This window comes from Oryctolagus cuniculus, chromosome 2, assembly GCF_051225735.1.
Source record: "Oryctolagus cuniculus isolate XC-2025 breed Fujian yellow rabbit chromosome 2, ASM5122573v1, whole genome shotgun sequence".
In the NCBI taxonomy this organism is placed as follows: domain Eukaryota; kingdom Metazoa; phylum Chordata; class Mammalia; order Lagomorpha; family Leporidae; genus Oryctolagus; species Oryctolagus cuniculus.
The window spans coordinates 164,021,928-164,035,647 of NC_142868.1; the positions used below are offsets into that span (position 1 = coordinate 164,021,928).

The 13,720-nt window shown below is 37.8% G+C and overlaps 1 protein-coding gene across 1 annotated transcript in view; it reads left to right on the forward strand.

Moving 5' to 3' along the window:
• LRPPRC (leucine rich pentatricopeptide repeat containing) overlaps positions 1–13,720 on the forward strand; it is a 110,361-nt gene that overhangs the window by 64,521 nt on the left and 32,120 nt on the right. Inside the window, exons 24-27 of the mRNA XM_008254465.5 lie at positions 4,891–5,015; positions 5,825–5,931; positions 12,696–12,764; positions 13,505–13,595. Coding sequence (XP_008252687.3) covers positions 4,891–5,015; positions 5,825–5,931; positions 12,696–12,764; positions 13,505–13,595 — 392 coding nt within the window. The remainder of the gene's footprint in view (positions 1–4,890; positions 5,016–5,824; positions 5,932–12,695; positions 12,765–13,504; positions 13,596–13,720) is intronic.

Sequence of the window (13,720 nt, forward strand, 5' to 3'; positions counted from 1 at the left end):
CATTTTATTCTGAACAAAAGAGCAGGGAAATGAGCTATCTTGTCTAATCATTCAGTTGTTTAACACCGACTTCCAGTTTAGACTCAATTGGCTGGAAAGCACTTGACATGTGAAGTTAGTGCTGTTCGGAACGCATGTTTGAGTAAATTTTAAAGTAAGTGACAGCTAAATTGTACCTAGGGAAATTACAAAGCCTTCAACACAGTTAATTTTTTGGGGAGGATTAGTTGTAATTGCAACACCAGTCTCCTTGAAGATTCTTCATTTATAGATGATGAACAGAAAAAAAACACAGTTCTTTCAAGGGCTGATTCTCTTAGCAGAGTAATTTTTGTGAAGATGATGACTTCTCCTGAAATGATTTCTCACCACACAAAACATATGCTTAAGATTTATGGAATCGTTTGTTTTTAAGGTGTTGACTTTGTTTTTTGGTTCTTGTTTTTCCTTTTAAATTCCTTCCACCCTCCAGCCCCCTATTTTCTCCATTTTCTCCCCTAGTGATTTCAGATTTGAGAGCTTTTCAATCAGAAGTCTTTTAGGTAAATTGCTACTTCACTAACACTTTATGCTTAATGTTGAAGCATTTTATTCCAATTAAAAATCAGTATTTGTCATTTTGTTGTTGTTGCTTAACTGTACTCTGCATTGGAAAGTTATTTACCATAAATAAGGAGACTACATTTAAGCTACTGATAGGTGGAAAGATAGTTAACACTGGCTGTTCTTGTTTTTTAACAGTTCAACATTGTCTGGGATGTATTATAATAGTATTGAGGAATTTATTTGAGTTAAGAATACTTTGTTTCTGGTTCCTTGAAACAGATGTTTTGTGATCAGTGGTGGCTGCTTCACATGACTATATGGCCAGTAAGCTCACGTCTTCTCTAGTGCTTGTTTTTCTGTCATTGACATACGGCACACTTTAATTCTATACTCAGGACAAGAAGAGGCGGTAACCTCACACTGACCGTATAAGCTTCAACCTTGTCTTTAAGTTTTCAAATTGCTTTCTGGACCTTGCCCACTTTATATATAGGTGCTTTCAACAAAATTTTAGAATCTTCTTTTCCTCTTCATTTCATAGGCTCATGGAATTTTTGGTAAAGCTTGCATTGTTACTTTGCACCAAATAAAATACTACCTTTTATATTAGCATAGTTTTATTTATGAAAATTCCTTTCTCGTTTGTTGAAATTTGGGGGTGAGAGGGGAGTCTGATTTTTTAAGATATCACAACGGAGGCCGGCGCCATGGCTCACTAGGCTAATCTTTCACCTGTGGCACCAGCACCCCGGGTTCTAGTCCTGGTTGGGGTGCCGGATTCTGTCCCGGTTGCTCCTCTTCCAGTCCAGTGCTCTGCTGAGGCCCGGGAGTGCAGTGGAGGATGGCCCAAGTACTTGGGCCCTGCATCCACATGGGAGACCAGGGGGAGGTACCTGGTTCCTGGCTTTGGATTGGCGCAGCATACCGGCTGCAACGTGCCGGCCATAGCAGCCACTTGTGGGGCGAACCAATGGAAAGGAAGACCTTTCTCTCTTTCTGTCTCTCTCTCTCACTGTCTAACTCTGCCTGTCAAAAAAAAATGTATATCACAACGGATTATTTTAGAGATAATACGTTGTAAAATTAATTTTTTATTGTTTTGAGGTTTTTAAAAGCAGTAAGTGAATTTTTATCAGGAATGGACTTGTAAACATTTATAAAATGTTTTAAGAATCATGTATAGCTACTGAAATAAGCATGGAATCAATGTTTTGAATGCAGAATTAACATACCAACAAGATTCCTTCACTGGATTATTTATTTCCGAGTTGAATTTTATATCATTTCTAGTGAACAAAGGAAATCACAGACCATCTTAGGTCACAGAAGTCAGAAGAATACTGATGGCTAAGTTGTTGTCCCATATTTTGGTTGCATTCTACCACTTTTCCTTCTGGGATCTTGCTGCTTTTATTGAGTACATCTTGCCTAATAAAAGTGGCAGTTTTATGTCATGGTTTTCTCTGGTAATGTTCATCTACTTATGGATGAATAAGCACAGATTCCTAGAACCTCACAGGATTAGAATTGGAGAGGAACCCAAAAGTCCTTGAGTTCAGCCATTGTGATGATCAGCTGCTTTTTATCACTGCTTGTGGAAATGTATCACATTGCTACAGATTAGTTATGTGTGGTCCTCAGTTGGAATTGAAACCCAGAATACTTTTTTCATTTCTATCATTGAGGTTTTCAAACATGAAAGATTAATAATGACAAATTACATGAGGATTTAAATATCTTTTTTTAAAACATGTATTTATTTCATTTGAAAGGCAGAGTTACAGAGAAAGAGAGAGAGATCTTCCTCTGGTTCACTTCCCAAATGCTCACAATGGCGAGGGCTGTGTCAGGCTGAAGCCTGGTGGGTGCGGGTGCAGGGGCCCAAATACTTGAGCCATCTGCTGCTGCTTTTCCCAAGGGCATAAGCAGGGAGCTGGATCAGAAGTGGAATAGCCTTGACTCAAAGTGGTGCCCATATGGGATGCCACCGTCATAGGCAGCAGCTTAACCTGTTACACCACAACACCAGCTCCATGCATGTAAATATCTTTTGGATGTGAAATAATCTACCCATAAGTCAGCGTGTAGATAATAGGGCCTAAAAAGAGCCAACTCGTCATTTAGTTAATTTCTATCTTCAGTCCACTTTGTATGAAGTGTTTCATTACAGTTTTAGTTCATTTTGCTGGCAACCTAAGAGCAGTAACATTGGCACTTAAAATTACTAACACATATATGAATTATTTCCGTTTTGCTATTCCTGTCTTTTCTGTTGTTGTTCTGAGCATGTATAATCTTCAGAAGCGTATATTTGGAGACCGAAGACTATTAACTTGTCGCTGTGATTGACAGAACAATTATTCATTCATTTATTGATAGCTTTGACCTAACGTAGGGGAAATATAATTGAGACAATACTATTCTAGTTTGGGAATTGATCTGAAGAAGCTCATCGGCTGCTAAGAAAAAAAAAAAAAAACAGTACATGTTAGTTTTGCTCTTAAAAATGCTGTAGTAGTTTTCCGTGTAAGTGGAATTGTGGAACGGCAATAACTGAACCTGCATCTGAAGTAAGGGAAAATACTGATTATATGAAGCTTTATATCATATGTGGTAGCTCCTGTAGCATTTCTCTTGTATGACAGTAATCTAGCCTGCAACATCTACTTGCCGTTTTGAAATTAACCTGTAATTTAGTCTTCACCCCAAATGACAAAAATTCAAATGACTCCGTGGGGTGCCAGAAGATGCACTGTAAACAGGGCTTAGTAAGGGGATAAGGTAGAGCTCCGGCAGGATAGGCTCCTTCTCACTGTGTCAGCACTACTACAGTGAAATTAGCTCTTCTTCATTATATTTTACTTTTAGTACAGGTTAAAATCTTAATCTAGATAAAATAGCAATTCAGCCTAGGACAATATAGCATGTGTGTAATGCACAAAAATGTTCATACTTGCAAGAGAAAATTTTCAAAGGCTCTCTTCCTTTTGAAAACTGTTCCCGTGTATCAGAGAAATTTATACTCTGCTTCTTTTTCAATACATTTCACACTGGCCTTTCAAAAATCTTCAACTTCTTATTCCAAACTGTACCATCTTATTAGGTTATTCAAACAACAGTGCTGTCCAGAGCAGAGCCTTTAATTAGATGTGGTGAACTGAAAGTGGGGAGTTCAGGGACCTGACGCTGGGGCCTTCTGCTGCTTACTTAGTAGCTCTGGGAGATCGGTCATTCGCTCGATGCTTCAGCATCCTCCTCTTGTTGAAGGTAAAGAGGGTAGAAGTAGAACTGGGTCACAGAATCTTTAGCTCTTTCAGGGTCTTGACTGTTTCCCACATTGTCATTTTCCTCGTAAAGGGAAGAAAGGTACTTTCTAAAGACCTACAAGAATATATTCTCACCCTTTTGTTTAAGAAACTGACTTAATCTTTTATTTCCTTTTATCACCATATAAAAGAAGCCTTAACGTTATAACTGGAAGTAATTTTTAAAGTCTTGCCCTCTAGTGAGAAATGTTTATAGTTTTCCTAGAATTCATCAGGCCCACAGGAATGTCCTCATTTTAGCACAAGTGAGTTCCTGTGTATATGAAAGCTGAGATTATTCCCTTATTTATCTAGGAAGGTGGCAGTAAGAAAAGTATTATAAAGTTAAAAAAGAGGTTGAGAATTCCTTTATAGCCATCAATGGATATTTTTTTTAACTTTTATTTAATGAATATAAATTTCCAAAGTACAGCTTATGGAGTACAATGGCTTCCCCCCATAACTTCCCTCCCACCTGCAACCCTCCCCTTTCCCGCTCCCTCTCCCCTTCTGTTGACATCAAGATTCATTTTCAATTCTCTTTATATACAGACATCAATGGATATTTAAGAAAGGTTCCTAAATGTGAAATTGCTCAGTCATAAAGACAAATAAGTAGTTCGAAAAAAATTTTGACAATTGTCTTTGCCAAGAAATAATTCGTGTCTTCTTATAGCAACTTATAGCTGACATAAAATCGGATTTTATATATAATAATATCAGAATGCCTTCATCTGTTCCGATATTTCTTTCTTAGTACCATTTTAGCTAGGAGACTAATAAAAGATGAAGCAGGACAACCAGGAATTGCTAATGGTGTGCATATTCTGAACATTTATCTATATAGGATGTTTTCCTCTCCTTTTTTCCCCCCCATTTTGGCTTTGTGGTTTTCTACCTTAGGTAAAGGCCAGTGTTTACTTTTTTGCTGATTATTATGCATCTATTTAAATTAGTACTGAGAGCCTAACTTGAATTAGATATATTTCATTCGTGGCTAATTTTTTTTTTTTTTTTTTTTTTTTTTAATGTTTTCAAGGGACAACTTGGCTGCTGCTCTTGAAGTCGCCATGGACTGTTATAGAAAATATCAAATACTGCCAAGGATTCATGATATCTTATGTAAACTGATAGAGAAAGGCGAGACTGATCTAATTCAGAAAGGTTAGGTAACCTTCTAATGTGTGTGTTCGTTTAGTTGCTTTTTTTTTTTTTTTTTTTTTTTTTTTTCCAGATTTATTTATCTGAAAGGCAGGGTTACAGAGAGGGAAAGGCAAAGGCAGAGAAAGATCTTCCATCCACAGCTTCATTCCCATAATGGCTAGGGCTGGGCCAGGCCAAGCCAAGAGCCAGTTTCTACATCCTGGTCTCCCTTGTAGGTTCAGGGGTGCTCAAGTACTTGGACCATCTTCTGCTGCTTTCCCAGGCACATTAGCCAAGGGAGGGATCTGAAGTGGAGCAGCCAAGAATCGAACTGGCGCCTTTGTGGGACAGCCCACATTGGCAGTAAGCAGCTTACCCACTGTACCATAGCACTGGCCCCTGGACTTTTTTTCTTACTTGCTTATTTAATGGTAATATACTGTTCTGAAGAGAAAATTTAACAGAAGGCAAGCACATTCAGAGAAAAACTTTGTTATACTTGTGAATTGGAGACTATCTTGTAGATTTTCAGTATTATAAGTGTCTGATTTTAATAACTTTATTTTGAAAAATTGCCCCATGTTTTTATTGTACTTTACTTCTTTGTGAAAAATTTTTTACCCTCTTTTTGAAGCTAGCTTTAGGTACTTAATGTCATATGTGTATGCTGTTAGATAAGGGATATAGACAAAATCAGCTGATATTGCTATAATCTTTATTGTTAGTATAAACTTGAAAGATAAAGTTTTCTTGTATTAGTTCAGAACTTCATGTGATACTGTGTTCCTGTTTTATTTCTTCTAATATATGTATTTTCTTCTCTCATATAGCAATGGACTTTGTGAGCCAAGAACAAGGTGAAATGACAATGCTCTATGATCTCTTCTTTGCCTTCTTACAAACAGGAAATTACAAAGAGGCCAAGAAGATCATTGAGGTATGATTTTTTTAACTACAGTATTCTAATTGTACAGCTATTTAGACTCTTAACTAGAATACATTTAAAATTTTTAACCTTTAATTACACTTGTTCTGATTCATTTTAATAGAATTCAGCCCCAATCATGGGGGCTGGGGGGAGAACTCGGCCAGCTTCTTTATTGTATATAATTACAGTTCAGAAAAGGCAATCTGGTTGTATATTGAATTTGTTTCCTCACTTTGTTAAATTCACTATTATATATCAAAATGATATTTGCATATTAAATCTTGGATTATGGAACAATTAAATTAAACTGGCATTCCTGGGTGTAAAGTTGCTAATCCTCTTTGCCAAAGAATTCTTTGTTCTTAAAAGCAGTGGAATTTAATTTGCTGCAAACCATGCTCAGATTTATTTGTAATGCTTGTCTACAAGTTAATCAGCCAAACAAGTGCTGTCTGCAACTGTTTGGCATTTAATTTAAATTTTCTTCTTCTCCTTTTTCTTTCTCTTTTTTTTTTTTAAACCATGGTAAGCAGCTTATGGAAAATGGTAGGTGACAAACCTGGCCTATTTAGGATTAGTGTATTTTATCAGGGCTTTACTGAAATTTTCCTTACTGGAATTGATAAGGCAAAGGGCAACCCTAAAGTCTGTCCAAATTGTGATTAATTTCACTATTAAACAATTCTGTGTCCACTGACAAAACATTCCACAAAAGAGGAACCCATCACCTTAGGAAAATTCATTTCTTGTAATTAAAACTGTTAGCTTATATGATCACTTTCTCTTAGATCACACCATATGATTACTCTATTTCATTTTTCCAGAAATGCCCATGGACACAAAGGTGTTGTTTGGCCTAATTTGTGTATGGATGACTGCTTGTCAGGAAACTGAAAATGTAGGCACACAACCTAGGAAATTGTTCATTTCTCCTGATGTTTTTCCAAGAAAAGCTCAGTATGAGAAAGGGGGGCTGTGAAGTTAATTCAGAATTTTCTTCCCTTTCTGTCATGAGACCAAATCTGTCATATGACAGAGAGACATACATATCTCCGACAGGTTCTCCCATAGTTCAAATATCATTTGTATTTTCTAGAATATACTAAAAATTCTAACATCCAAAGTGCATAGCCAATCTGAAAACGAAGGGAGTTGTCTGCCTGTTAAGTTTTGCTCTTAGGTGTGCCTGGCATCACTAATGAGAGTTGAAATGAAGCTTGAGTTTTCAAATAAAAGCAGAGGCTCCACAGGAAAAAAGTGTGTGCCTCTGTTTCTGTATTAAGCAAGATGTAATGGAACCGAAGGCATAACACTGAGTTCTTTTGCCATCCACTTGGATGATAATGGACAAGTTACTAAACCTTTCTAAGCTTCCTCATCTTTCAAAGAGAATCTAGTATTTGTCTTTAAGATTCAATCATGTAATGTATGTAAAGCAGCTTGCATGTTTCCTGGATTATGGTAAGTAATCAATAACATTAATTCTCTCTGCCCTTTAGAGGTAGGGGTTGTGTTGTCTTTTTTTACTGCACATACTTCACAATATGATGCTTTCCATAAGGTACGTACTGCCACATGAATAGACAAGAGAGGACTGCTTCTTAATTATTTTAGAGTCTGCCAAGGTACAGCAGCAGCCTTGTTAAGGATTAACTGCTAACGACTGAGCTTTTCTTACTAAATGTATAAAAAATGGCTTCAAGGGTAAAGAACAGCTTTACAGAACCACTGTGAGGCCCAGGTGTGGAATAGCAACGTAGGTAATATATGAGAATACAGTGAGAAACATATTTGCAAGGATTTTATTTTTTATGGTTAATTGGGGATGAATTAAAGTACGAACTTGGCTTTTTTTAACCATTAAAATCCAAGAACTACATTTCTCTCTTATAATTTGCTAAGGATTTCTGAAAATATAATAAGTAATAAAAATTAATAAACCTGGACCCTGTGAGCATATGAAAGAAACTAAACATTGAGTAACATTTTATCATTCCCCATAAGGCAATAGTGCCTTGTGAACACGTAGACTAACTGCAGTGGAATTTCCAAAGCTTCTTTGAATTCAAAGCCCTGTGGGAGCTAAAATAAACGGGTCACATTAACTAAAGAAAGACACAGGCAGGATGCAGTGTGTAGATATGACTTGTTTTGTTTAAAAATGAATTGGTGTAATATATATTATTCATAATACATTTATGTAGTCTGATTTTTTTCAGTATATTTTTATAGAAGGATTTTTGTAGGAGGATTGAATGATAGCTGGCAATTATTTATATTTGTTATATTTTCTGAGGTTTCTGTAATAAACATATTCTTTTTTTTTTAAGATTTATTTATTTATTTGAAAGGCCGAGTTACACAGAGAGAGAAGGAGAGGCAGGGAGAGAGAGAGGTCTTCCATCTGCTGGTTCACTCCCCAACTGGCCACAACAGCCAGAGTTGCGCTGATCCAAAGCCAGGAGCCAGGAGCTTCTTCTGGGTCTCCAACGCGGACCGCAGGAGCCCAAGGACTTGGGCCATCTTTTGCTTTCCCAGGCCATAGCAGAGAGCTGGACTGGAAGTGGAGCAGCCAGAACTCAAACTGGTGCCCCTGTGGGATGTTGACACTGCCGGTGGCAGCTTTACCCGTTACACCACAGCACTGCCCCAACATAGATATTCTTATATTCAGAAAAAAATGTTATTTTTTTTTTTCAAAGTAAAGAAAACAAGAGAACAAAGTAAATCATACCATCTTAACTCTCAAGAGCTAATGTGAAGCCCCTTGGACTTGAAATGACTATGTGAAGATAACTGCCATTTAAGACCGCCAAGGGTTAACTGCTGTAAGGAAGGGACGCATAGCCCTGAGAATTCAAGAGTGGAATTTATTCCCAGTATAGGAAATCAGGGGAGACTCGGCCTGGGTGGGGGGGTGGGGGGGTGGGGGGGATGAGGTGTGATGGTTGTGGTAGCACTTTAATGTTCCCAAGTTTAATGAGGTTGGAGAAGTGGAAAAAGGAAACAAAGCTGTTCATCTTGAGACTGAAGATTTCTTAGAAATATTTTGGATGGATTGATTGTTGCCAGATTTTAAAGACCCTTGGTCTCTGAATAAGGAAATTGCGGTTAATTCAGAGGGCAGTGGGCTCTCATAAGTATGAGAAAGAAGTTCACACCGGTAAAAAGCTGGCAGTAGATGTCAGGGGGTTTGAGGCAGTAAGATGAGTGAGAGCTGAATGAGGCCCATGGTCATGGGGATTTTTAGGACATCTCTAATGATACATGATGATTGAAGGATGGTGATCTTGGTTAACAGAGGGACAGTGCATTAACAGGTGCATGAGATAAACTAAGCTCTGACTTAGATCTAGTACTGTGTCCCGTATTGTGAAGCCTTAACAGTTGACAGAAGCAGATTTCTTCATTTGGCACTTCTTGAATGAAGGTCTTTAAGTAAAGTGGTTGATAGTATTTCAGTAGTTTCCTAGAATGACCAATTGCTCCATCCCTCCCTTCCGCTCCTTTTTTTTTTTTTTTTTTTTTTTTTTTTTTAAGATTTATTTATTTTGAAAGGCAGAGTTATGGAGAAAGAGATGGAAGGAGAGACAGAATCTTCCATCCTCTGGTTCATTCCCCTAAACGTGCAATAGTTGGGGCTGGGCCAGGCTGAAGCCAGGAGCCTGGAGGTTCCTCCAGGTCTCCCACGTGGGTGGCAGGAGCCCAAGTATTTGGGCCATCTACTGATGCTTTCCCAGGTGCATTAGCAGGGAGCTGGATCAGAAGTGAAGCAGGCAGGACTTGAACTGGGGCCATATAGGATGCTGGCACTGCAGGCAGCGGCTTTGCCCACCATGCCATATCACCAGCCCCAGGTTCTTGGTTTTGTTGGTCTGGTCTTTCCAAATCCTTGTGTATGGGGCTGACACTTTGATGTAGTAGGCTAAGCCTCTCCCTGCTCCTCGAGCATCCCATATGGGCGCTGGTTTGTGTCCCGGCTGCTCCTCTTCCCATGCAGCTCTCTGATTATGGCATGGGAAAGCAGCAGAGGATGGTCCAAGTACTTGGGCACCTGCACCCACGTGGAAGACCCAGAAGAAGCTCCTGGCTTGGAATTTGCCCAGCTCCAGCTGTCATGACCATTAGCGGAGTGAACCAACAGATGGAAGACACCTTTCTCTCTGCCTCTCCCTTTTTCTGTCTGCAACACTACCTTTCAAATAAATGAATGAAATATTTAAAAAAAGTCCTTGTGCATGTGAAATTTCCTCCTATTGTAATTAGAGGATATGAAACTATGATGGAGTTTTATGATATTTCTCCCCATTTTACATTACCAGCAATAATAGCAAGAAAAATCCAGACAGGTAAAAGATTTCTGTCAGAGTCAAATTTAAGATGATCTCTGCTGAGGTAGAGTTTGAAATACAATAGGAAAATATGTATTTCCTTTCACTTAAAACATACTGATTTTTCGATGTCTATTTTTACTAATATGCATAGAAGCCTTTTTTGATCCCAGCAAGTTTACATCAGGGCAATGTTGTTAAATCCAAGTAATGACAAATACTTTTCATTTTGGATTGTCTTTTCTCTCCTCTCCCTCCCCCCTATACAAGTAAACGTAGTATTGAACTATTACTGCAGAAGGTTGTGTTTTGAAGCACATTAACCCAGGTAGAAACAAACATGCCAGTTTTTCTACTACAATAAGTATTTTATCCTCTCTGTCCATTAAATAAATTAAAAAAAAAAAAAAAACTAGCGATGGGTTTGTTGTTTTTATTAATGTGAACTAGTGTTTGTGTTACATTTAACATCCCAATTAGAATTCTGTTCTGCGTGTTTTTATTACATCTTCTATTTCTGCCTTCAACTTGGATTGTGTAAAATTCAATAAGATGTTAAGAGATAAGCCAGGAGTGTTGACTACTCTAGCAGCCTAGGAGATTTAGTTAATCTGACCTAGATGTTCTTTTGATGATTGAGATTTGTATGTGAAAACGGTTCTCAATTTCAAAATGCAGCCTAGGAAGATCTGCTGTATAAGTCAGCTGTCCTGCCACAGAAAGGCAGATTAATCAGACAGGAAGAGTTTGCCATAAAAGTTGTGTGATTGAGATTGGTGGCATTTGGATCAGCAATAATACTGAAAGTTGTTAGTGGTTGTAGCCCTTGTGTTTCACCGTGTTCTAAAGAGGATTATTTGCTAGTTTTTCAAGGGCTTTTTGCATACATTGATGTTGGTTTCATTTTCATTGTAATGCATGTGACAAAATAGATAATGTGAGAAAATCCTTTTTCTGAATGTAGATATTAATGGTACCTAAGAATATATTTCAATGGTTAATTTTTTCAACATTTTATTTCTTAAATCCCAAAATGTGGATACTGCCATGGTGAGAATGAGAATACTTCTACGACTTCTACTCTACTGATTTTCCTGTCATCCTACCCAAACTGCAAGCTGTTAGTTTCTGCTTGAGTTCTTAATTTAACATTGTACAATGTTATTTTTGAAAATTAAAAATAATGGGGGCTTATAAATAAGAGATCAGATTCAAGGGGTACCTGGTTTCATCAACAGAGCCGAGTGGTGAAAGCAGTAAAGGTACCTCCTCTAGACTGGAGCAGCCAGTGCTAATGAGTATGTAGTTTTCTTTTCATAATGCTGTGATTGAAATGTAGTATTTAATGGTGAAGCCCTCTTGCAGATGATGAAAATACTATAGTTAAGAGTGACAATTCCTTGGAATTGAGTTGAAATGGTTTGTCTTCTATTCCAGTATCCAAAATTGTAAAATAAGCACTTGAAGCCAGAGTTATTGACTAAACCTTAGTAATTTCTAGTTGAGGATATAACGTATGTATCAATTATTAAAATAAACTAGGTCTTGAACAGATTTTAAGTACTTCACTTGTTTTCCTCTTTAAACATTTCATTTTCGATTTGTGGTAGTCATTAAAGTAGCTATATCACTATAAGTTTTACAAAGCATATTTCCTTTCCAAATAAAAGCCCTTGGTTTATTTTTATGGTAATTGTTAATAATTCTATTTTACATTTTTGTCTCCTGAATCTTTTGGGATCTCTGAAGGTGTGTGTGTTGAGAGAGAGCGAGCGCGCGCACATGTGTGTTTAATTTGATGTAATTTGGAATTTAGTCCATAAATTTTTTTTTATAATTTTTAAAGATTTATTTATTTATTTGAAAGAGTTAGAAAGAGGAGAGGCAGAGAGAGAGGTCTTCCATCTGTTTGTTCACTCTCCAATTGGCCACAACAGCTGGAGCTGTGCCAATCCAAAACCTGGAACCAAGAGCTTCCTCCAGGTCTTCCATGTGGGTACAGGGGCCCAAGGACTTGGGCCATCTTCTACTGCTTTCCCAGGCCATAGCAAAGAGCTGGATTGGAAGTGGAGCAGCCGTGGCTCGAACCAGCGCCTATATCAGATAACGGCACTGAAGCGCAGCCCCCCCCCCCCCAATAAATCTTTTTAAACTAAAGAAGATGTAACCATTTTATTAATTAAAGATTTATAGAGTGAACATTGATCTGCAAAGCAGCATTAAAATAATCCAAATCTTCCAGTCGCAGGTTAAAAATAGATTGTATTTTAATGCTTTATCCTAATCCTAATTAAAGGTCTTTGATAATTGTGGGATTAAGTTAGTGATTTCTTTTAGTATGTCTGATTGGCAGCAGATTCATTAGAAGGAAAACTATGTTTCTTGAGAAAAAGCTCCTTTTTATCCCACACCTGAGCTTGTGTCTTTATGGTTCTTTTACAGACACCTGGTATTAGAGCACGACCCGCAAGACTTCAGTGGTTTTGTGAGAGATGTATTTCAAGTAATCAGGTTTGTATTTCATTTCTAATGCCTCCAGCTCCTAAAACTGTGAGCAGAAAGAAGTATCCTCCATGTTCTATGAACATGAGGGATTTGGGGACAGAGAACACTGTGTTATCTTAGTGAGTTTCCAAATTGGCAATAGCTTATTTCTTATTCCTGAGATGTAGCAGAAACTGTAAAAGTATTCTCCTGAGACCTGAAGATTGTAACTTGCCTCATAGCACTTGTGGGTTTGAGCAGGACTGTAGCTCCTGGAGGAAGCTAGATGGAGCCCAGTGAACTCTGCTTTCTCTCTCCACTACCAATCTGCTAACTGCATGCCAAAGAAGACCTTCAGGACTGGGGTGGCATATTTTTATTCATGTAAGATAGAGCCAGTGGTGTTCTCTGCCCTAAATGCCTCCGAGTTCTCAGAAAGTGCTGTTTCCTCAATGACACAGTTATTCATGTTGTGTTCTTGTCTCCAATGAGCCCTTCAGCCCTCCAGCTTTAAAAATAAATTGTTTTTTCATTGTGGTAAAAATATATACTCATAATAAAATTTGTCATTTTGAAGTGTTTTCAAACATACATTTCAGTGTGACATTAAGCAAAGTCTCATTGTTGTGTTCTGCCCTTTTGAAGAATAATTATCTGCCCCTTCGGTGAAGCTTATTTGAAGAATTATTCATGTACTGTTTGCCAACTTTAAGATTTTCCTATATACATTGTAGATCCACCTGTTTATGTTTTTTGTTGTTGTTAAGGTTGAAACTCTGGAAAAATTAGTGGAGCTGACACAGAAGCTGTTTGAATGTGACAGAGACCAGATGTACTACAGTCTGCTGAAGCTCTACAGTGAGTGATGTGGCTGTTCCTACTGCTTCCGTTTAGTTAGACTTCTGAAGGCAGTGGTAGAAAAGGAGAAGCTTCAGGGACTGTCCAATGTAGAGCCTTCCACAGACGCTCAAGTAGAGATGAAA